Consider the following 22,789-nt stretch of genomic DNA (forward strand, 5'->3'; position numbering starts at 1 on the left):
CCATGAAAGGCCTTTTAACACTCTAAAGTTGGTGTGTGTGTGTGCATGTGTGTGTGAGTGTGACTAGCCATGCTGGTTTTTTTTGGTCATGCGGGAGCCGTCGTGTTGAGCCCGCTCTCAGAAAGAGGCCCGCTCGGCTGAAAAGCTTGTCAGCGCTTTCTTTCTCTCTCTCTCTCTCTCTCTCTCTCTTTTTTCTCTTTCTCCTCCACTCTTCCTTTCTTCTCCTCTTTTTTCCTCTCCAGTTTTACGAGGCCTTCGCACACAAGCTCCAAAGGATTACCAGACACACCCCTTTTCAGAAGCACTGAGCCCTGCAGCTCCTCGGTCACCTCAGGGTGTGCGTGTGTGTGTATATGTGTGTGTGTGTGTGTGTGTGTGTGTGTGTATGTGTGTGTGTGCAAATGAAGCGTGTGTGCGAGTGAGTGAGTGAAAGAAAGCAAGCGTTTGAGAGAGAGAGAAAGAGAGAGAGTGTTTGAGATCTCACACTTTCTAGCCACTCTGTCTCCTCAGAGGAAAGGGAGCAGAGGAGGAGGAGGAGGAGGAGAAAAAAAAGAGAGGTGGAAAGAGGAGAGGGGGGGGGGAAAGGAGAGGCAGATTGAGTGATTGCCGCTCACCAATACAGAGAGGGAGAAAGAGCCGGAGAGTCTGGCCCGCAGCCAACGAGTGCCACCACACAGCTTTTGTGCGGAGAGTTGACTTAGAAAAGACCTTTCAGAGAGAGAGAGAGAGAGAGAGAGAGAGAGAGAACAGAGGGGAGAGATGACAGAGAGAAATACAGAAGCGGGCAACGAGAGAGCGTCAGAGCAAGGAGAGAAGGGGGCGAAACAGGAGGGGGAGAGAGAGAGAACGATCACAAAGGGAAGTGTAAGGGAGAGGGGGACGGAGACGACAGACAAATGAAGAAATAGCAGAGAGAAAGAACGCGGGGGGGGGGGGGGGGTTTAAACCAGATGATGAGAACAGTAGAGACTCATTCATGAGCCTGGTAGATTAAAGAGATCAGGCCACAGGCAGCTACACCCCTCTACCCCCTCCATCCCTCGCCAAACTCAATTTAGCCTGGAAAATGTTGCAGAGAAACCATGAAAACAGGCAGGCGGGCATGCAGCGGGGCGCGCTCGTCGTCTGAGTCGTGGTTTTTCCCAGGTGAGGTCAGGGGAAGTGCATGTGATGTCACCGTGTCGGCGGCTGGTGATTCTGGGTAATTCTGTCGGCCACAGCTTAGATGTCGAGGAGATTACCTGCTTCTGCGAGATCTTTGTTTCCTGTCATAACAACACACACGCACACACACAAATAAGGAACCATCTGCTCAAAAACTCATTGTCAAAAAGAACAAACACCTACCTAAACACAGCAGGGGGGTATGGGCTGGAAAAGAGAAAACATTTTGGTATCTGCACATGCACACGCATACACACACACACACACACACACACACACAGACAAGAGGGGTAGCTGTGCAGTTGCCAGTGGTCTATTAATAGTGGGGTAATATAAATACAAAATGCTGCGTGTGGGGAAAAGAGCTCGACTGGAGAGTGGGGGGGTGGGGGGTGGGGGAGAGGTGGGGAGGGGACAGCCTGCAAATCAATAGAGGCCACTGTTCACCTGACTCTATGTGTGTGTGTGTGTGCGTGTGCGTGTGCGTACTTGTGTGGATGTGCATGGGTGCAGGGGAATACCAGTATGACCTGTGAACGGTTGTATGTGAATGTGTGTTTGCCGCCAGATGAGTGTGTGTGTGTGTGTGTGTGTGTGTGTGTGTGCGTATTGTCATGTATGAAGCAGAGTACCACTAAGCTGTGAGCGCCTGAGAGAGCCGGGACAAAGGGAGGGATGAAGGGAAGGAGAGCGGGGCCTCTTGTGTCCCCACTGAACCCTGCTCTCTGCTGGGTAAACTGGGGCCCAGATGCCCATACACGTACCCCCAAATAACCCCCTATGGCAGGGGGTATTTAAGTTCACAACTCCCCCGGGACCAAAATAAACACCGAGACCCAACGACAATATACAGTCTGCTCGGACTCTCCTAATGAAATTCCATCACTGTCACCATGGCGTTGAACTTCACTTCGAGAGAGAGGAGGAGAACGGTGTTTGCATACCGAGGAAGTTTGGATTTAGCCAGGCAATGAAAAATAATGACATCCTTGGTCTTTGGAGATCCATGTCGAGTTTTATTTACTGTGATTTCATTGCTTATGTCGTGAAAAGAAACGACTTGGCTTGCAAGTAGTACGGATTTCATTGGATTCTCTTGGGCGAATGAGTGAGAGAGAGAGAGAGAGAGAGAAAGAGAGATAGCTGAAGAGCGGGCGGATGAGGAATTGGAGGGAGCGGTTGTGTCCTTGTGGTCGAAGGTGCATACCGTGTATTTGCAATTTCATTCCAGTCTGGCTCATAACCTTTCCAGGATATCGTCCTCTCTCTCTCTCTCTCTCCCACGTATTTCCGGTCGCTCTCCGCTGTGTGCTGTTTAATAAAAGCAGAAATGCCAGAAAAAGATGTAACAAAAAAAGAAAAACAAAAGAATGTGTAAACCGCAGCATCCTAGGTTCGAATCCGGCCTCGGATCCCCCTTCTCTCTCATCTTGCCTGTCTCTCTCTCTCCACTTTATAACCCAGTAAAGCAGAAATGCCATACAAATCATCTAAAAAAGATGTTGCAATAGCAGAGAGATGTGACAGAGAGCAGAGGGAGATGAAGCAAAGGGGGGAAAAACATCCAGGAGGGACAACAGAGAGCGTGGGGTTTTTGCTATGTGCTGCTCAGCACGTCCTCATACCGCCGTGGTTTAATCTCTGCTTAGAGTCCCACTGTCAGCGCTGCCCAAGTCACTTCAAGTCACACACACACACACACACATGCAGAGAGTCATATCCTCTGTCAAACAAAGACATGCACAGATAAAGTCAGGATTTGGTTGCAATTCACTCGCCAAATCAGTCAATCCAGGAAACGGATTTTAGTCACAATCAGAAAATACCGGGAAAAGTTTTGCCATGAAAGAGTCTGATGTTATAATGTGAATTGCAATGTGAGTGAGAGTGAACTGACCCAAAACCCTGGAAGGAGCGGGAGATGGAGAGTCATAAAGAGTCAATAGAAGGCTGGTGAAGTAAAAACACACACACACACACACACACACACACACATATACTGTATATACAAAGATGGCTGAATGAAGGAGAGGGGTACGTGTGGATATAAGCTGACACAGCAGAGTGGAGTTTGACACCGGGGCGACGTCATCATCATCTCCTTTGGCAATGATTAATAAGCTTAATATACTCACACACGTAGGCCTGTATAAACAGAGGCTTAGACGCACACACACACACACACACACAAGCTCTCATGCACTGGCGCACACATGTAATCAGGCATAATCATATCGGACACTCGTACACGTGCGCACACAGAGACCGTTGAATTGGGTTATGCGGTCATGGAACAATAGCTTTGCTCTACAAACCCAGATTTCAAAGGATCCTCTTCTTTTTATCGGCGCGCCGACTTGAGTTCAGTTTTCCCAGGAAGTGATGCAATGAAAAGAGAAGAAGGGAGGGAAGAAACAATGCAGAGGGGTGAAGAGAGGAGATAAAGTGAAGTGCGAGAGAGGAGAATGCGGGGGCTGGAGGGATAAGAGACTGAAAATAATTCCTGGTGTGTATTTTGAGGGCGATAATGTGTAATAATAACAGAACAGTGATTCAGCCTATGTAGTTCAAGAAAGCTTTTACAGTTGCTGGTAGGTCGTTCCTGGGAGAAATGGTGGTTTGCTTGGAATAAGTAGAAGAAGAACTGGGTGTTGGTGTCAAACCCCATCAGTCTAGCACTAATAGGCTATTTGCAGAAACAATGAAACCCAGGTCGGGATGAGAGAAGAAGAACAGAGAGCAGGTTCTGGGCGTAGAAAGCAAACTGCTCTCTTTCCTTTTTGTCTGAGAGCAGGAAGTCATGTGGCTCCTCAGAGGGGGCGGAGCCTAGAGGAGCCGAGGAAGAGCCTCGCTGTTGCTGGGAGAAATAGCAGAACTCTCCTAAGGTGTGTGTGTGTGTGTGTGTGTGTGTGTGTGTGTGTGTGTGTGCAGTTTGTGTGTTTCAGCCATCGGGTGTTTGCCTGGCAAAGGTTAGAATCTCACCCTGTGCTAAAACATACACATAAAATACACACTAGTGCAACGCCGAGACACTGTGTGTGTGTGTGTGTGTGTGTGTGTGTGTGTGCGCCGTATAAACTCGACCCCCGCCCCCTTCCCCTTTTTCCAGCTGCTCAGCTGGTGTGCAGGAGGAAGAGAGCTAGAGAGCTGACAGGCCTGGAAGTGCTGACATCAGCAGAGAGTGAGGCTGTGCAGACACGCACACACTCTCTCTCACACTCACACACACACACACACACATACAGTGAAGCGAGGCATTCTGGTGCAGAGGTGCTGGGCAGGTCAGGTCAGGCATGTTAAACTGACCTATAGACTGAGAAAGAGAGAGGGAGAGAGAGAGAGAGACAGAGACAGAAAGTGAGAAAAGAAAGTGAGAAAAGAAAGACTGGGGAGGAGTAGAGAGAGAGAGATACAGAAAAGAGAAAGAACAGGGAAAGTGAGAAAAGAAAGAGAGAGAGAAACCAATTTAGCCCCCAGAATGTGTCACGCTAAGTATCAAATCCTATTTTAAGATGCTGACAGTTCCAGATTCATCTCTAGTAGGTGGAGCAGAAGAGTTGAGATTTCAGTGGGAGCTAGTCCCAATGTACAATAATGTATGAAGTCAAAATTACAGTCAAAATAAAGGAAAAGGTAGCACAAAGTCAAATTTAACTTTAAATCTTGAAAGAACAATGCAAAAACAGTTTTATAGTGACTCTGCAGCATGAAAACCACCAAGAGAAACCAGCGCTTTAGGTTTTAGTTTTAAAAACTAAGTGCACGTTTTGCTGTAACATACGGTAAGACTCACTGGTCTGTGGTCTGGTGTATGCGTGTGTGTGTGTGTGTGTGTAGTGTATCTGTTTTTAGCGCCATTAGAGTGAAGAGCCCCATGAACACCAGCGGGGCCCCGGCTCTAATCTGGACCAGATGTGGACTCCACTCACAGCACCAGAGCTCCTAAACACTCACACACACACACACACACACACACAGAGGAATACGCACCCCTCCCAGTCAAACAGAAACAGCATGTCACAGGTTCCAAACAATCTAGCTCAAACTCGATTTGTAGCCTACTGTTTAGTTAGCCAACATGATTATGTGTAATACTATTATCGCCATAATCTGTCCCAATGAGATCATAGCTCACCTTCAGCGGAGGTAATTGCAGGTTTGGGAGGTTATTAAGCGCCGTACGTCAACAGATAGAAAATGAGTCGACCCAAAGCGATTCCCCGTAGGCGTGACCTGGATACTGCCCCGGGGCGTTAGCAGGCTGTGTTGTGGAAACACCGGATCAAAGAGACGGAACACCTTGGTGTCACACGCACACACACACACACACACACACACACAGAGGCAAGGGTAGATCAAGCAGACAGGCGTGACGACAAATGGCATTGCAGACACTGAAATGCAGAGAGGGCAAAGTCGGTGTGTGTTTGTTTATGTGTGTCTTTTGGTGCCCGTGTGTGTGTGGGTGTGTGTTCTTGTATTTCTTGTATTACACTTATGAGGACCAAATGTCCTCACAAGGAGATAAAGAAAATCCTCCTTCTTTAAGGCGTTAGTTTAGGGTTAGGGACTAAGGGTTAGGCATCTAGTGGTGAGGGTTAAGGTTAGGCTCACACACACACAAGGCCCTCACAAGTTTAGTAATACAAACATGGGTGTGTGTGTGGTGTGTGTGTGTTTTTCAGTGTTGTGTTGCCATAGCAGCAGTTTATTTCAAAGTTTAAAAAATCCTTACTATTCACTTCCACGCACTGGCAAGATGCTGTTAAATAACGCAACTGTGCATACATTGATAAAAACAGAAACAGAAAACGGTGTGTGTGTGTGTGTGTGTGTGTGTGTGTGTCTGTGTGTGAAGGGGGGGGTTGACTTTCTGGAAGTTGTTGGGTAATCTGAAGGTCTGCATGGGCACAGGGGAGAGGGAGGCAGTTTGGAAGGGAGTCACGCTGCAGAACACACACACACACACACACACATTTGTGTTACTGTACTTGGAAGGACATTCTGTTGACTACACTCAGACCCTCACACCTTCCACCAACCCTGACGACACACGCCTAATCTCAGCCTCTTATCCTGCACTAGGCAATAGGTAACTGTCTGAAATCTGAGGACTTCACTGCTCAGAAATCATGTAACGGGACGCCAGCAAACCGCACAGTCACCGGACCTACATTTCTTCTTCTTTAGTGGTTTAACCGTCATTGGTGAGTCCAGCTTTCTGTGGAAGGAGCGTTCACTCGCTGTTGGTTAGGAAACAGCTTTGTATCGCACCGTTGATGAGGGATTTATGCTGAGAAGTGTGTTGCGATGGAGTATGTTTTTACATCAAAATCTTGCCTGGTGCAGCTTTAGTCAAACTCTAAATACTAACCTTCTCCGTAAACCCGACCCCTAACCCTTGGATATCCTCAATTCAACTCCCAAGCCGGTCCTCGCAAGCGCAGCAATGCGAGTACGCGCACAAACTCTCACACACACACGCATACTGCAGACAGGGCAGAGCAGTGTGAGAGAGGCAGTAAACCTCAGTCAACCCCTCACATAAAAACAGTCGCTCTCTCCTCTCTCCTCTCTCCCTCCCTCCCTCCACTAACATGTTCTCTCTTCCCCCTGACCCCCTGCACCTTCTCTTCTTCCCCTGCTTTTTCCCTCCAAAACGGGCGAGAAGAACACAAAAGTCAATTTTTGTCTTTGTGGGACCGAACCGATTCCGATCCTCCTCTCCCTCCTGTGCTTTGCCCTTGAAATGGGTGAGGGTCTCGACTCGTCTCCCTAAGGTTTTCGTTCTCACTCCCCCCCCCCCCACCCCCACCCCCCCTCCTTCCCACAGGAACAGCAACATTCTCCTTCCTGATAATTATGAGTGATTCTACCCCTCCCCCCCCTTCTCCCTGTATCCCTCACCTCCTTGGCCCTGCTACTATCGTATAGAGATGTAATTAATCATGCAGACATCCTGCTACCCTTAATACCAAGGGTGCTCTCTCTCTCTCTCAATCTCTCCCAGTGTCTCTCTCTTTCTCGCTCTGTCACACACACACACACACACACACACACACACACGCAGGGAAGGTCTCATTAATCACCTGTTCACATGGAAAAGCCCCTTCATGCATTCCTGCGTGATCATTTGGTGCTTGGCCTCTCCTGTCTTTAAGCTTTTTCTCCGTGTAGTGTACTCGTTTAGTTCACGGACCACCACACACCGCTGTGTTCTCTTTCTCTGTATGTGTGTGTGTGTGTGTTGTTGTTCAGTGTGTTTGAGCGCCTCTGTCATCAGCGCGCTCATACGCCAGGATAAATACGATAATCGTCCCTAGCAGACTTGCCCTCTGGTCCCTCTATTTTTAGACGTCAGATGTTGAAATAGTCCAAGTTCTTAAAAAGGACAGGCTGTAAGTCACCACACACACACACACACACACACACACACACACACACACACACAGCATCGTCATAATGCCAGGGCTGAAGCGGTGCGGAGGATCTGTCAACAACATACACACCCACACACACACTCGCTCCCACACAAACAAACAGCATTTCACACAGAAAATAAAGGATTTTCAGTGCAATTGCAATTTATCAGCACATTTATTAGAGCGAGTTCCCTCTGGTCGTATTTCTTTGAATGGCAGATGGCTGCTAGTTCCCCTGAGGAGGCTTGAGTGCATTTTTGTTTTTTAGAACGCATGTCTTTGAGAGGACAAACGAGTTGGATAAGTCCAATAGACATTTTGTCAGTTTGTATGTATGCATAATATGCATGTGTACATAAGTCTATGTACATGCACTACCAGTCAAAAGTTTGGACACACCTGATTGAATGTATTGTTTTTCATTCTCTTAAAGCCATTTTGATCTAAAGGCTTCTGCTTAAATGTGTTTCTTAGACAAATATAAATAGTGAAGTTGATGCCTATGTGTGAATTTCTTTCCACAGCCTTTGCCTTTCCATCAAGGCAAAGGGCGGCTACTTTAAAGAATCTAAAATATGAGATAGTTTGGATTTGTTTAACACTTTTTTTGATCACTGCATAATTCCATTTGTGTTATTTCACAGTTTTGATGTCTTTACTGTTATTCTAAAATGTGACAAATAGTATAAATAAAGAAAAATCTGTGTGTCCAAACTTTTGACTGGTAGTGTTTGTTTATGTAGGATACCTTGAATTCCTTAAAATATAAAATCCACAAGGACGAGAAGAGACGTGCTGTTTGTTGACATGCTGTGTTCGTCTTTCTGTCCGTCTGTCTGAATATGCAGTTCTCTCCAACTGTCTCTTTGTCTTTGCTGAGATGTTCTTTTGCTGACGTGCGTGCATGAGTGAGTGTGTGTGTGTGTGTGTGTGTGTTCTTGGCAGGCGTAGTCGCTCCGTGGCTTAAGGACGCTGTGTACTGGAACTCGGGTTGATAAAGCCCAGCAGGACTGTCCTGTGGTGTCCCAAAGCGAACCGTAGCGTCCCACAGTGAGCTATAATGAACCGTGCGTTAGTGAACGTACACTGCGGTCGCTGCACGAAGCTGATTTGTTCTTATTGTCTTTATTTTAAGATTGTACTGTGTGTGTCTGTGTGTGTGTGTGTGTGCAAGGAATTTGATTTTTCATGTTTTCAGGATACATTTGATAGTGATAGACTACTGATTTCCTGCTGTTTCCTGCTTTTTGTTCCTGATCCTATCCTGTCTGGGGGTGTGTGTGTGTGTGTGTGTGTGTGTTCACAGGCACAAAGTATGGCAGTAGTCTTTCTCCATATGTGTGTGTGTTTAATGTCCCACTGTGACCGTGAGCCACATGCTCAAAAGAAATGAGGTGACCGTCCCGCGGCGGTCAAAACACACTGACCCAATGAAACGTCACTACGGTAACGTGACAGACCGTGCCTCAGCCCCCAGGGCCCTGTGATTGGCTGTTTGGGGTGGGATGGGTCAGCCAACTCCCCCCCTGAGGCTAACTCTGATTGGAGGAAATTTAAGAGTAAACAAGGAGGCCTTTGAGCATATGGCCTTACGCAACATGGTACACACTAGAAGAATGGAAGGTATAGGGAAAGAGAGAGAAGAAGAGAGAGCGAGAGTCAGGTCTCAGTGATGACAAGAACAGGCTTTCTGTGGTTTGACAGGTCACCATTCTTGGAAAGGTGTGTGTGTGGTGTGTGTATCAGGGTTGGGTTCAGTTCACTTTAAATTCATTCAATCCTAAACGGAACTTGATATTGCTATTCTCATTATGACAGAGTCGTGATTCATGTCCGTTTAGATTTCTTTAAGAAAATCCATTTCCTCAGTTGACTCAAGGTTAGTGTGTGTGTGTGTGTGTGTGTGTGTGTGTAGGTGTGTGTGTGTGTGTGTGTGTGTGTGTACATCTGTACTCCCATGCCCTAAGTCCTTAATCTATACACAAAGAGGGGAGGGGAGGGGAGAAAGAATAGAAATACAAGGCGAGAGAAGTGTAACAGGTTTCCTTTCTGCCAAACTCCAGATCCCTTTCCAGTGTACACACACACACACACACACACACAAACACAACTTAAACACACACATAAACTGAGAGAGACGCCCAGCCCTGGCCGGAAAGCACACATTTGGTTGAACGGAATGGAATGTTCTGTCTGCTCTCCAGCGCTCAGGGCAGCTGGAATCGGGACCGGGAGTGTGTGTGTGTGTCCGTGTGTGTGTGTCCGTGTGTGTGTGTCCGTGTGTGTGTCCGTGTGTGTGCGTGTGTGTGTCCGTGTGTGTGTGTGTGTGTAGGGTCACAGTATAAATAACTGTCCTCTCTTGGCAGTGTTAGCGCAGACCAGCCCATGTGTTTATTTATAAACCGCCTCATACGTGTCAAAGACCTGCACTTCTTCTACGCCTCACACTTGCACTCCCTTGCATCATTTTCACTCCTCTCCACTTCTATCACACACACACACACACACACACACATATACAGCACTTCTGTCTGTACATCATGTGTGTTGTATATGTGTAGCTCCTGTCACATTTTGACACTGGCTAATTCCTAACGACATGGGTTGATATGATGATAAAATGAATTCAAGTACACTTGTGTATATTTTATTGTTGGACTTAGGGGGCGATCACACCGAGAAGCGTCGCTACAGGCGCAGCCGCGTCAAAAACGCCTCGGCAGACTGCGTCGGGCAAAACAGCTTGGTGCGCCTGTGGAGCAGGGCTGTGTGTGCGACCGTGTTAAAGACCGTTAATATCAGCTTTTCATCTGTGTTTTCCTCTGTCCCACCGTTCCTACCACATCAAACCGCATCAAAACAGGAAGGAAAGCCCGCCTTCTGCTTGATTTGATTGGCTGCCTGGCCCAAATGTGACATTGATGACCGGTGCGACTCCGCGCCTTGCGCTGAAAAGTTGAGAATATTTTAACTTTTATGCGCGCCTAAAAACCGCCAGAAAAACGCGATGCGCGTCGCAAGAGAAGAGCGCGCCCCAGGCGCGCCGTACCATAGGAAAACAATGGTTTTGGTGGCGACGCGTTTCTAGCGACGCTTCTCGGTGTGATCGCCCCCTTAAGCTGTTTTTTGCATATACAAAAATGCCTGTTTCAAAAGTAGGTATACATTTTTAGATACATTATTAATACTCACTGTATTATTAAATATTTTAGGTTTCTCATATAGGTTAAATGTATAAAATGATCAACTGACCGCTGAATTATTTTGTTACAATTACTAAATAAGTTAAAAATGGCTAAAATTATGCGACTTTGTTTTTCATTATTTCTATTAAAAATTGTGTAACTATACTTTTGAAACACCTGGTATTCAAACAGTGTGTCTCCAGTTTCACTTGTTTAAAAAGTGTAACTTGTTTTTAGGGGGGAAAATCCTGTAGTTCTTTCTTTTTTCTTTCTTTCCCTCTCTTTCTTTCTTCTGCATTAAGCCCTTTCTCATATCTTTAACACACAATGAGCTCCATTCTTTCTCTGGCTGTATTATGTCAATATTTTTATGCATCTGGTTTGTGAGTGTTTTTTTTTGTCTAGTCATAGGCTTAGATGAATGTCACATTAATGACATTCCTATGTCATTAATGTGACATTCATGTCTAAGGCCCTACCTGCTGCCTGTTTGAACTAAGCAGTGTTTTAACCACAGCCCGACTGTCAATCCCTCTTCTCAAATGCTAACCGATGTTATGCAAGTTGTCCGCTTGCCCCAACAGTGGTCACTGTTGACATTAGACTCAGATTAGTGCAGGTTTACATAATGGCAGATAAAGTGTGTGTATGTTTGGTCAGGACACACACACACACACAAACACACACTTGAGCGGCAGTGGGTGGATAAGTACACTAGAGGTGTGAGGCTCAGGTCACCGAGTCAGTCCAATCAGACGGGCGGTAGCAGGGCCGGGGGCGGGGCTAAGCTGTAAGAGAAGAGAGCTGCGACCTCAAAGCACTTTGACCCCTGACTCGGTGCTGTCTCCTGGCTCCGTGACACTCTAACCCTCTGACCCACCGCTTCCCTGCAGCACGGGGTGTCACGAGCTTTGAGTGTGTGTGTGTGTGTGTATTTATGGCTTGAGCACTTTCAACTCTGTGTGTTTGTGTGTGTTGGGTTTGTGTCTGGATTAGACTAACCTGTCGAATGTTTCTCTCAGCCAGAAAGTCCACAGACCCCGGCAACGTGAAACTGACCCAGTTCAGATATGGGCTGTAGCTGGGTGATGAAACACACTTGCAACACTGTAAAGACACTCCCATCTATGGATTGCCTAGCTACGCAAACTGATTTCACTCCGCCAATCACCAAGGCTTTAGCTCGTTCTGCGCGGAAGCCATTGGCTGGCTAGGAAACTACCCCGACCAATTAGCAAGCACCCTCTCTTAATCGTCTGAACCAATCAGAGGAGTTGGTTTTCTGAATGACCTCACAGGTGTGCGCTATTACTATACTGTTACTACATGTGTTGTCATCTGTTGTAATGCTTGTGATCCTTGTGTGTTTGAATATACACACACTCCACATACAGATACAGATAAATAAGAGATAAATAACAAACATATGAGTTCCCACCTACGCACCTTAAAAAGGACAGAGAGAAGAATGAGAAGGGAGAAGGGAGGGAGAGAGAGAGAGACAGAGAGAAAGAGAGAGAGAGAGAGAGAGATTCCTAGCGTGGTTGCTGACAGTGATTAATTGTTCCCACATGTTGCTGACGGACAAAAAGGCCTCTGTGTTCCTGAGCTCTGGCTGCAGCTGGTGTGCGTACACACACACACGCGCGCGCTCACACACACACACACACACACACACACACAAGCGCACAGCTGGTGTGTTCATTTAAGTCAGAGAGGTAAAGGGGCATTGGGAGGCCTCGCGCTCACACGAGTGAGATGGAGAGGGCACAGTGCAAAACAAAGGAGGGAAAATGGAAAGAAAGGGAGGAGAGATTGAGAAATGCAAAGAATCTGGAATCTGTCAGTTATATATTAGCTGGGCAGTGTCAACAGTGTCGTTATCCCTCGGAAGACTGTTGCCGCAAGCTCTGTGCGAGTGTGTGAGTGTGTGAGTGTGTGTGTGTGTAAGAGTTAGCTCTCCTGGCTGCATAGTAGGAGTTATGAATCAGAGCTGCTGTCTCAGTGAGCTGTTTTTATTAATGGGCTTTGGGAATAGCCCAGAGGAGCTAGAGTAGTAAACATATCCCACTCACACCGCGGTGTGCCACATACACTCACCTGCAAACACATGCATGCATTCACAAAACTGCACAAAATATATGAAACAGTCAAGTCAAGTTTATTCAGTCACAGTGACAGTCTCAATGGGCTTCATAATGACAATAAAGGAAACAAAGCAATAAATGAAATAGACCAAATAAAAAAAGTAGACCAAAGGAATTCAGGTGAAAGCTATAATGCCTTATTGATTTCAACAATCAAATCTGCTTCAATCATGAAAGCTGATATGCAGATGAGGGAGAAGGGACAGGTTAAAGACAGATTTTTAAACCCTTGAGGGAATTTAGAAATGAAAACAGGATTTAGATTGCACAATAAAGGGGTGCGACTCAGTATAAGGAAGGGGTTTTTAATATTAATATTGTGTACACAAGGCTTTTCACTACAGAATTGTGTGAAAGCGAGGTTGGACAGTCCTGAAATCTGCTATCTTTACTCTAGCGAGGCATATTTCAGTGGCATAATAAAGCCATGATGATAAACCCATAATACCACTACTACTACTACTACTACTAACAATAACAACGTGATACTTAATTGATGCTCGGAGGGAATAAATTCTCATTTGGCCTTGCTATTGCATCTGTACAGGGTTTGTGAGGCAGTGCATGTGGGAGGCGAGTACCTCTGCTGCTCCAAGATCGCCTACTATACACACACACACACACACTTTGTCACACACATGCACATCACACCCTGGTTTTTTTTACAGCTTTTCCACTGTCCGTGTATCCGTTCTTACGGTCCCGTTTCCTTTTCCGCTGCTCCGTCACACCCGGTTTGAAAAATCTCACCTGACGTTTGAAGGATACAAGCAGTGGCACGGAAAACTGAAACATTAAACAAGTGGCTCTGTTGGCGGAGGGGGGGGGGGGGAGGGGGGGATGGAGGATGGAGGGAGAGCGGAGGATTGATGAAGTGTCAGGAGCTGGCAGGTAAATGTTTACAGCAGCGGGAGAGGGGAAAAGAGAGAGAGGGGCTCGGAGATTCCATTCATTCTGCTCTCGTTCACTCCCACCGAAACTTCTCTCTCTCTCTCTTTCTCTCTCTCTTTCACTCTTTTTAACTCTATCTTCTGCCTTTATTTACATCGTCCCGGCAGCTGGAAGCATTTAGCGAGTGTGTGCGCGTGTGTGTGTGTGACTGTGTGTGACTGTGTGTGTAAGATGTTCTGTAATAAAGCAGCATTACGTCATGCCTCGAGAGATCCTGGCAGAGGATAAACATTGGTCTCTCTGGTATCTCTTCTCATCTTACCTCATAGCGCACACACAAACATGCATTCACATACACACACCATTCATAACAACTGGTCACGGATTTGCTAATGTACACAAACGGTCACAAAAGCACACAGTCATGCATACAAAGGTTTTTGCATGTAAAATTGCAAACCACTCAAGAGCGTGCAAATGCAAAAGTGGGCATTTCCATACAACTACAACAAACAAACGCATATACACACAGCTCTCTGCTGTCTCTCTCTCTTTCTCTCTCTCTCTCACACACACGCACAAGGTCATAGGTTCAGTGTGGCCCCAGAGAGCGAGCTTTCCTCTCCTGCCCACGTAGCATTCTGACACGTAACTTTAGCCCGCTCTCTTTCCTCCCTGATTGAACTGTCTTTGACCAGAATAACAATCCAGACCCAATCGTCTGTAAACTGTAACCCAGGAAAGACGGGCCCGGTTCGTGGAAAACAATATTGCGATTCCCACAAAAACCCGAAGAGTTTTGGCTCTCGTCGATTTGAACCCAAAGCTCCGCTCTGTTGCAGGGAGTAAAAACATACATAGAAGGAAAACAGAGAGGGAAGAATGCGTGCATGTTTTGGACGGCGGTTGGATTGTTGATATGGGAGGATATAGCATAGCCCCAGAGTCCCTCAGGGCCCATAAGAGCCATGTGTTTGTGAAACAAACTGAGGAAGAGGGAGGGGGCATGGAAAGAGAAGGAGACTGAAGAAAAAGAAGGAATTAAACAGGAGGTTGAAGAGGTTGCTGGGCACAAGAGGAAGAAGCAGAAAGTGGGAAAAAAGCTAGAGATAATATAGTTATGAGGATAATAATATACACTCTATTATAATCATTGACAGGATCGTCTCCATGAAATGCAGTTTTCCATTTCATAGTGCACACTAGGCATTATAGTTAGTTGTATTGTAGTTGAATGCTCTTAATGTGAGTTGATACTGGCGAATGCGAAGGTGTGTGTCTGTGTGTGTGCGTGTGTGTGTGTGTGTGTGTGTGTGCTCCGACATTTGTGTATCCATGATTAGATTTGTGTATCTCATGTCATAAAGGGGCCATGAAATCATGTCTGCTTAAGCAACCAGATGGCTGCAAATGTGTGTGTGTGTGTGTGTGTGTGTGTGTGTGTGTGTGTGTGTGTATGTCCAGATGGACATGTGCATGGGTGTAATTCACAAGTGGGAGTTTAGAGTCTTAAATAATTGTAAAGCCAGAGTTTACATCATACAGTCAATGGTTAAAAACAGCATGATCAATTAGTAAAAATAGCATAATAACCTATATAGATGATTGTGAGATAGGAAAAAGATATGAGCGCTATTCAAACTGGATTTGTTTTCGAGGAAGAGGTCCTGTAATTGTAATCAATACCAATGGCATCCGTAATGTTAATCCAGCATGAATCTGCCAAGTCCGTAATATTTACAAGTGTGGAAAGTACCTTCTGTTTTTTGGCAAACTCATAGGTCATCTTATAATGATTGACTTCAATTGACATTTCTGCAGTGTAAAAGTACAAATAGTCTTCTGGAATTACACACATAGCACGTAAAAATGACATTACAAGACATCCCGCTATAAAAACTAATCCTATTCGAATAGGGCTATAGTTTCACAAAACAGTAATAGGTTTTTCTGCCCTCTATCACTTTCCATGTCTTCTAAATATAGCCCAGCACTGCGACATCAAACTGAAATCCCTGTTGGTTCTCTAATGATCCTCAGAACGAGGCGACCCTGCTTCCAGCGCTCCCTGTCCTCTGTCTATAGCTGTTCCCCCCAGGATTAGCACTTCAGCTGTTAGTTGGGCTGAAGTGTGACCAAGTTGTTAACGGTACAAGCCAGAATGTATTTGACTGTCCAAAATTTGGGTATATTCATATAGGCTCTTCAAGAGTTTTATTTGTATATGGAAAATGGGCTTTTTAGAAATTCCTTTATCCATTATAACTCAAAACTACAAATATACATGCAAAACATTGCATAGTGAAATCCGCTAAATCACCATGTAAACAAAGCCAGTAGCGGAGCAACAAGTGATTCAACAAGAGGTGTTATACTGCAGTTGTGGCCTTTAATATGTACAGAAATATCTCTATTCTATGACGAAAACTGTTGATCATAAGAAAGGCAGCGCTGTCATGTGCAATGATTCTCCCACAATGAGGCTGTTGGGCGCTCCACATGAAGGAGCTCACAGCTGATCAATACACACTCTCACACACACAAACACAACGTGACACATGCTTCCAAATGCGCTCCTTACGCAACAGCGTGACGGAGTCCCTTTGTATTTGTCATTCATAATCGAGCAGACGCTGGCCTGGCCCACTCTCTCTCTCTTTTCTCTTTCACACACAAACACAAAAGCTACAATGGGAACAATACAGACAGCAGTGCTGATTGCTGCTGCGTGTTAATATGTTTCTATATTTAGTGAATGAACAATTGAGGCAATCGGTTTGGTGCTTCATTTTTGTACCTCTAGTCACCAAGAGCAACAATTTACATTGCTGCAGAATCAGCCGCCCCAACTCAATGGGTGGTTTATAGATCAATGTTGTTGGACTTAATGAGCGGTATTCATTGAATGGTGTATTGGCAAAATGAAAAAGAATGCAACAAATCAATATTGATGATGGTCATTGTTTGAGTAATTGCTTCGAAACGATTTTGCACACATGGCTTAACGCAATCTCTTCTCTTCCTTCTCTTTTCTGTGTGACAGAATTCCATCCGGCACAACCTTTCGCTCCACAGCCGCTTCATCCGCGTCCAGAACGAGGGAACGGGGAAGAGTTCATGGTGGATGATCAACCCAGAAGGGGGGAAGGGTGGCAAGGCCCCTCGGCGCCGCGCGGTCTCCATGGACAACAGCAACAAGTACACCAAGTCCGCCCGCGGCCGTGCCGCCAAGAAGAAGGCCGCCCTGCAAGCGGCGGCGGCTGCGGCCGGCGAGGGGGGCGGAGACAGTCCCTCGGGTCTCTCCAAGTGGCCCGGCAGCCCGACGTCCCGCAGCAGCGAGGAGCTGGATGCCTGGACAGACTTCCGTTCCCGCACCAACTCCAACGCGAGCACGCTGAGCGGCCGCCTCTCACCCATCCTGGCCAACCCCGAGCTGGACGAGGTGCCCGATGACGAGCCTCCCCTCTCCCCCATGCTCTACTCCAGTCCTGGCAGAGCGCTGTCTCCTGGTAACCCCGCCACCCCGGCCAACGGGAAGGCCCTGCCGACCGAGCTGCCCCGCCTCGCCGACCTGGCGGGTACCATGAACCTGAACGACGGTCTGACAGATGACCTGATGGATGAGCTGCTGGATAACATCAACCTGGTGCCAACCACTTCGGGACAGGCCACTACAAGGGGCTCCTCAGGGTTCACTTTCGGGTCCAAACCCAACGGGCTGGGCTCACCTTCCTCCACCTCCTCTCCCTCCTCCACCTCCCCCTCCAACGGCGGGGGTAACGGCTACAGTAACTCCATCTTCGGCCCCCACACGGCGGGCTCCGCTCTGCGCACAGCCCCCATGCAGACCATCCAGGAGAACAAGCAGACCTCCTTCTCCAGCATCTCCCGCTTTGGCAGCCAGACGCTACAGGACCTGCTCAACTCCGACGGCCACAGCCACAGCGACGTCATGATGACCCAGTCCGACCCGCTGATGTCGCAGGCCAGCGCCGCCGCCGTCATCTCCCAGAATTCCCGTCGTGGCCTCATGCTCCGCAATGACCCCATGATGACCTTTGGGACCACCGGAGGGGGTCAGGGCGGCCAAGGGGGGCTGCTGCAGAGCAACAACCACAACCAGAGCTCCCTGAGGTCCTTGAACGGAGGGCTGAGCCTAGCCAACGAGGCGAACGCTCTGGCCAACGCCAAGCAGCAGCTCCTGCACTCGCCGCTGGGAGGGAACGGCTCCTCCTCCATGCAGATCGACTCCTCCATCTTCCTGAACGGGACGGTGGGCAGCGGCGTTGGAATCTGCCAGGACCGCTTCCCCACGGATCTGGACCTGGACATGTTCAACGGCAGCCTGGAGTGTGACATGGACTCCATCATCAGGAACGAGCTGATGGACGCGGACGGCTTGGACTTTAACTTTGACTCTCTGGCCAACATGAACGGAGTTGGCAACTTCACCAGCACCAAGCAGAGCTGGGTACCCGGCTGAGGGGCGCGGCCCAGGAGGGAGCAGAGCAGGTACGGATACGCTGGGGTGTGTGTGTTTGTGTGCATGGGCATCAGTATGATCAATATTAAACCGAACAATCAAGTAGACGTGTGGCATTTGTGAACAGGCGAGGATATTCAGATGTAGGTATCTCTGAGTGTAGAACAGAAAAAGGAAAGGGATTTTCCTTGCTTTCAAGTACACACTGAATACTTAGAAATGATCATCTGATGTCCTTTATCTCTCCAGGTCTGAACTGTGTAGTGCAAGAGAAGATCAGACACACAACGTCCTTTTTGCCAAACCTGCCATCAGCACAACATAAAATACAAACCCTCTGTTTACAGACAACTTCCTCTTGAGAGCGTCACCTTTGCTCCCACACTGATGAACCATAAACGATCTGACAGACTCCAGAGACGCTGGAACATCAGCCCTCAAAGCCTCCTGTGAAACAACAAACACAAACAAACTATGTCAAACAATCACAACAAACTCACAAATCTTAGAATTATGCAATTTTCCTTTGACATCCAGTCAGACAAAGTCTATTGATATCAAAGAGACACTGCTTATCAGAAGGGGCTTCAGGTGGAATACGAGGACTAAAATGGCAAGCGAGGCTGGCGGGACGCACGGTGCAGTTGTTCCTGTCGCAAAGAAAAAAAAAAAAAGACAAAAATGTACAATGAAATCAAAAAGTGATGTGGTGTAAATCTAAACCAGTGGTTTCCTGGGATGTGTTATGTTGAAAAAATTTCCCCTCTGTTTTCACTCAGTGATTTTAAATGTTCAGTGTTTGTTTTTGAATTTCCTGTTTTATCATAATTGTTTCTGCATCATACATGTCTGTATAAAAAGTATTGGTGTATCGATGAAAGAGGACGGAGACGGAGAGTGTCACGCTCATTGAGTGACCGCACATGCGTACATGCACACATACAGACATACCCACACTTTGCCCCCAATCTGACTCCAAAGCCCTTAGGAGTGACAGGAGTTTCATAGCATAACGCCATGCACTTCGGGTTTTGTTGTTCCTCACAAATTGCTTGATTAGCAAATGAGTAATGAAATGAGCAATGAATTGTAGTATATTGAAAATGATATTACAATTAGCTGAATACAACAGAACGATTTTTATCTTTTGTGTATATCTAACTGTAAAAAAAAAGAAAAATGAAAGAAAATCTCTGTCATGGATATTTGTACAGTGGAAGTGGAAATCCTAGAAGGAGGGGGGGGAAAGGCTTTCTTAGCTTTTGGTGAGTTCTGTTGAGGTCGTTTAGCACAGCATATTATGTAGCCAAAATAAATACCTGTGTCCTAGGGTTGTGAACATTTCCACACCATAACAGGTGCTATGTTAACAGTGTTGAATCCTGTCCTGAGAGCAAGCCGTGCATTTTTTTTTTTTTTTTTTTTGTACCCGCGACCTGCAGAAGCCCAAAGCTGCAGCCACAATTGTAGCATGGCAAGGTGGAACCTATAGACAGGGAATGGGGCTTTACAGTAGGCTCATCCCTCTAGAAGCCATTTTGTTTCTCGAGCAAGACAATAAGCTATCTGTGTATATTGCCAAATTACTTGAAAACAAACAGTAGGACATGCTGGCAGCCAAATCACAACACACACGCACACGCACGCACACACACACGACACACACACACATACAGAGAAAACTAAGAGCAGGGATAGAGCAGGGACATGTGTTAAGCTCTGCCGTTTTCTTGTCATGAGCTTGTGGGGCTTGTTATGCATATTCAGCATCACTCAGGGGGAAGGGGGTTGGTTTCCCGTTTAAGTAACACCAAGTCACATTTTGATGGTATTTAAGACATTTCTTGGCAAAACAGTAACGCTTTGTGTTGTGAACTTGTAACCTGTGAACTATTGACCGTCGAGATGAAGAGGAGGAGGAAGGAAGACAGAGGATGAGTCAGGATCAGGACTTCACTCGGTCTGTTGTTTTTTGGGGTTTTTGTCGTCATCGTTTTTTCTCCTCTTGTCGGAGTCGCGACACACACACACTCATACACACATCCCCTCACGGACCCGCCTGGTGCTCCCGCAGGTTACCTCCTGTATCTCCTGAGTACATGTTAGTGTGTGTGTGTGTGTGTCTGTGTGTCCGCGTGTATGTGTTTAGCTATGGATTTTTATTTCCGTTGAATTAATCCCACGAGGATGTGTTATCCTTCACTAGCCCTCATGGTGCATACAGCACAACCCCTCTGTATGCATGTATGTATTTATGCATTATGAATTGTGTGAAATGCATATATACTCACTCTATGTCCTTATATACTCATGTAGTACTTGACCCTTGGATTTTGTGATACCTCGGAAGGTAGAGTTGAAGAAACAATGAACAACGTTACGTGCCGGGTGGGAGGGAACATTGTTACCAGCGAATTTATTGTCGGAACCAGATTTTAAAATGGTGGAAAGCGCCATTGTTGTAGCATCTGGAGGCCCTGGTACCCCTTCTCTGTGTGGGGTAGCGACAAAAAGGGTTGCCCCGCTGTGTAAAATAGTGTACAGATGTGTGTATATCACTTTGAGGCCAAGGCAGAGGAGTGTGTGTGCATGGCTGGCTAGAATGATCTACTGTGCTACCTGAGGTTTAGTGCATGACCTAGCTGTACCCCCCTTACCCCGTTCCAACGGTGCCCGTCCCTCCACAGAAATTGTAATACGGAAGTTCCCTGTGTCTTAGGAGAAACACACTCAAACACACACACACTGTACTGTTTCAACCTCGTAAAATCAGGGCTTTACAGAGCAGCACTTGCACCATTTTCCCCAGTTTGTGGGTTTATCATGACGAGTGTGTGTACTGTGATTACATTGGTGCAGGCACAGGGGAAGCCTCCGGACAGACGCTCCTCGGCTCCGCGCTCACACTGTTATCCCGCGCGGGGCAGGATCGCGTCCCGGCGCTCCCAGTAGGGAGCAGGTTCTAAAGCGTCGTCTGACTATGAGCTGGAATTTCCTACACCTAGTCGCAGCTAAAAGTTCCCAGCAGCGCTTTTAGAGCATTATCACGTTTCTGTTGGCAGGGGGAATCCTGAGCCGTCAAGCGAACAGCTTAGCATCTTGAATTTATCTACACTGACTGTGCAAAATACTAGGAGCGCTCACTCTTTCCATGATGTAGACTGACCAGGTGAATCCGGGGGGGAAGCTATAATCCTTTATGTCCAAAAACAAAATCCACTGGACTTAAAATGAAGAGTTGAAGACGTTTCACCACGCTTTAAGTCCAGTGGATTTTGTTTTTAAATTGTTTTTGGGACATCTTACTACCTGGATGACTGAAATGAATCCACACAGATATAATCCTTCATCTATTTCACCCATCCAATCCACTTCAGTTATGAAGCCGGGGAGGCAAAAAAGGGGTTATTAAGCCTTGATGAACTTTGCCAAAAGGGGATCGCAACTCAATAGCAGGAAAGTGTTCCTAATGTTTTGTACAGTGAGTGTAAAATGTATCGACTATTGGGGGAGTTAGGTTACACTTCGTCAACAGGCCTTCCTCATAAACACTCACTGCTACCGCTTCATTCAGGGAGAGAACTCATTATCAGAAGTCGGAAGACTCTTCTCGCGCCCAACACACACGCCCACAGCACCCCACGTGCAAATTTGAAGATAAGAAAAGCGAAAAAAAAAAAAAAAGAGAAGAGAAGTACCACTAGATACCTTAATCACCTCCTGGACCGTTCCTTTTTTCATACTCTTCTCTTGAGCCCTTCCATCCCCTGTTAAGAGCCCCGGCCCAGCTCTCCTCCCTGCGCCCTCATGACACCTGAACTTTGCCCTTTCGACTTTGCCCTTTATTAATCTTGCTTCTTCTCGACTTGATGTTAGTGGGTATTTTTCCTGTGTATTCCATTTTGAATTGTAATCTAGTTTGTATAAGAAATGGTGCGCATGTAAATAAAGCTTGGTGAGGCTCCACACCCTTTCTGTGTCCTTGTCTTTTATAATGCACGAGTGAGGTCATAATTCCTTTCAGTGCTGCAAAAATATGTAAGTGTTCGGAGTGCGTAAATTTCACGAGTGGTGTGGTGTGGGAGTGCAACACAGAGCGACTGTTAACAGCATGTATTGCCATGAGAGGAATTTTCAGTCCAACAAGGAAAATGTTACGGCTCTCCCCTCCCTTACATGTGCTGTTAATTCACATGAGCTAACGTGCCAACTGTTGTCCAAAACGGTGTGTGTGTCTGAACGCTCGTGCTTGAACAAATGTAACCCCACGCTCCTTCCAGTAGATAAATCTCTTTCTCGTGTCAGTCTTGGGGGATCTAAACAGCAAAACAACTCCGTGTTCTTCTCAAGTTCCTGGAAGTCCTATTACACAATGTTTGTTTTGAGTGAAGCCACGTTACACGACAGCAGACGTACGGCAAGCCTCTGATACCTGACACTGGACTGGGTACTTTTCCTCGGTTATTGCGACATATGGAGAAGTGAAGGAGAGAGGGG

General features: G+C 46.7%; 1 protein-coding gene across 4 annotated transcripts in view; it reads left to right on the forward strand.

The window, feature by feature from the left end:
- The window catches only part of foxo3b (forkhead box O3b), a 43,433-nt gene extending 21,175 nt beyond the window's left edge, over nucleotides 1–22,258 (forward strand). For 3 of the 4 annotated variants that reach the window (XM_078289798.1, XM_071920495.2, XM_078289800.1), the window contains exons 3-4: nucleotides 16,853–18,321; nucleotides 18,542–22,258. In XM_078289798.1, the coding sequence (XP_078145924.1) occupies nucleotides 16,853–18,292 (1,440 nt within the window). In that variant the 3' untranslated portion in view covers nucleotides 18,293–18,321; nucleotides 18,542–22,258. The remainder of the gene's footprint in view (nucleotides 1–16,852; nucleotides 18,322–18,541) is intronic. The other variant, XM_071920504.2, reaches the window with a different exon arrangement.
- The last annotated feature ends 531 nt before the right edge of the window (nucleotides 22,259–22,789 follow it).

Source organism: Centroberyx gerrardi, chromosome 18, assembly GCF_048128805.1.
Source record: "Centroberyx gerrardi isolate f3 chromosome 18, fCenGer3.hap1.cur.20231027, whole genome shotgun sequence".
NCBI lineage: Eukaryota > Metazoa > Chordata > Actinopteri > Beryciformes > Berycidae > Centroberyx > Centroberyx gerrardi.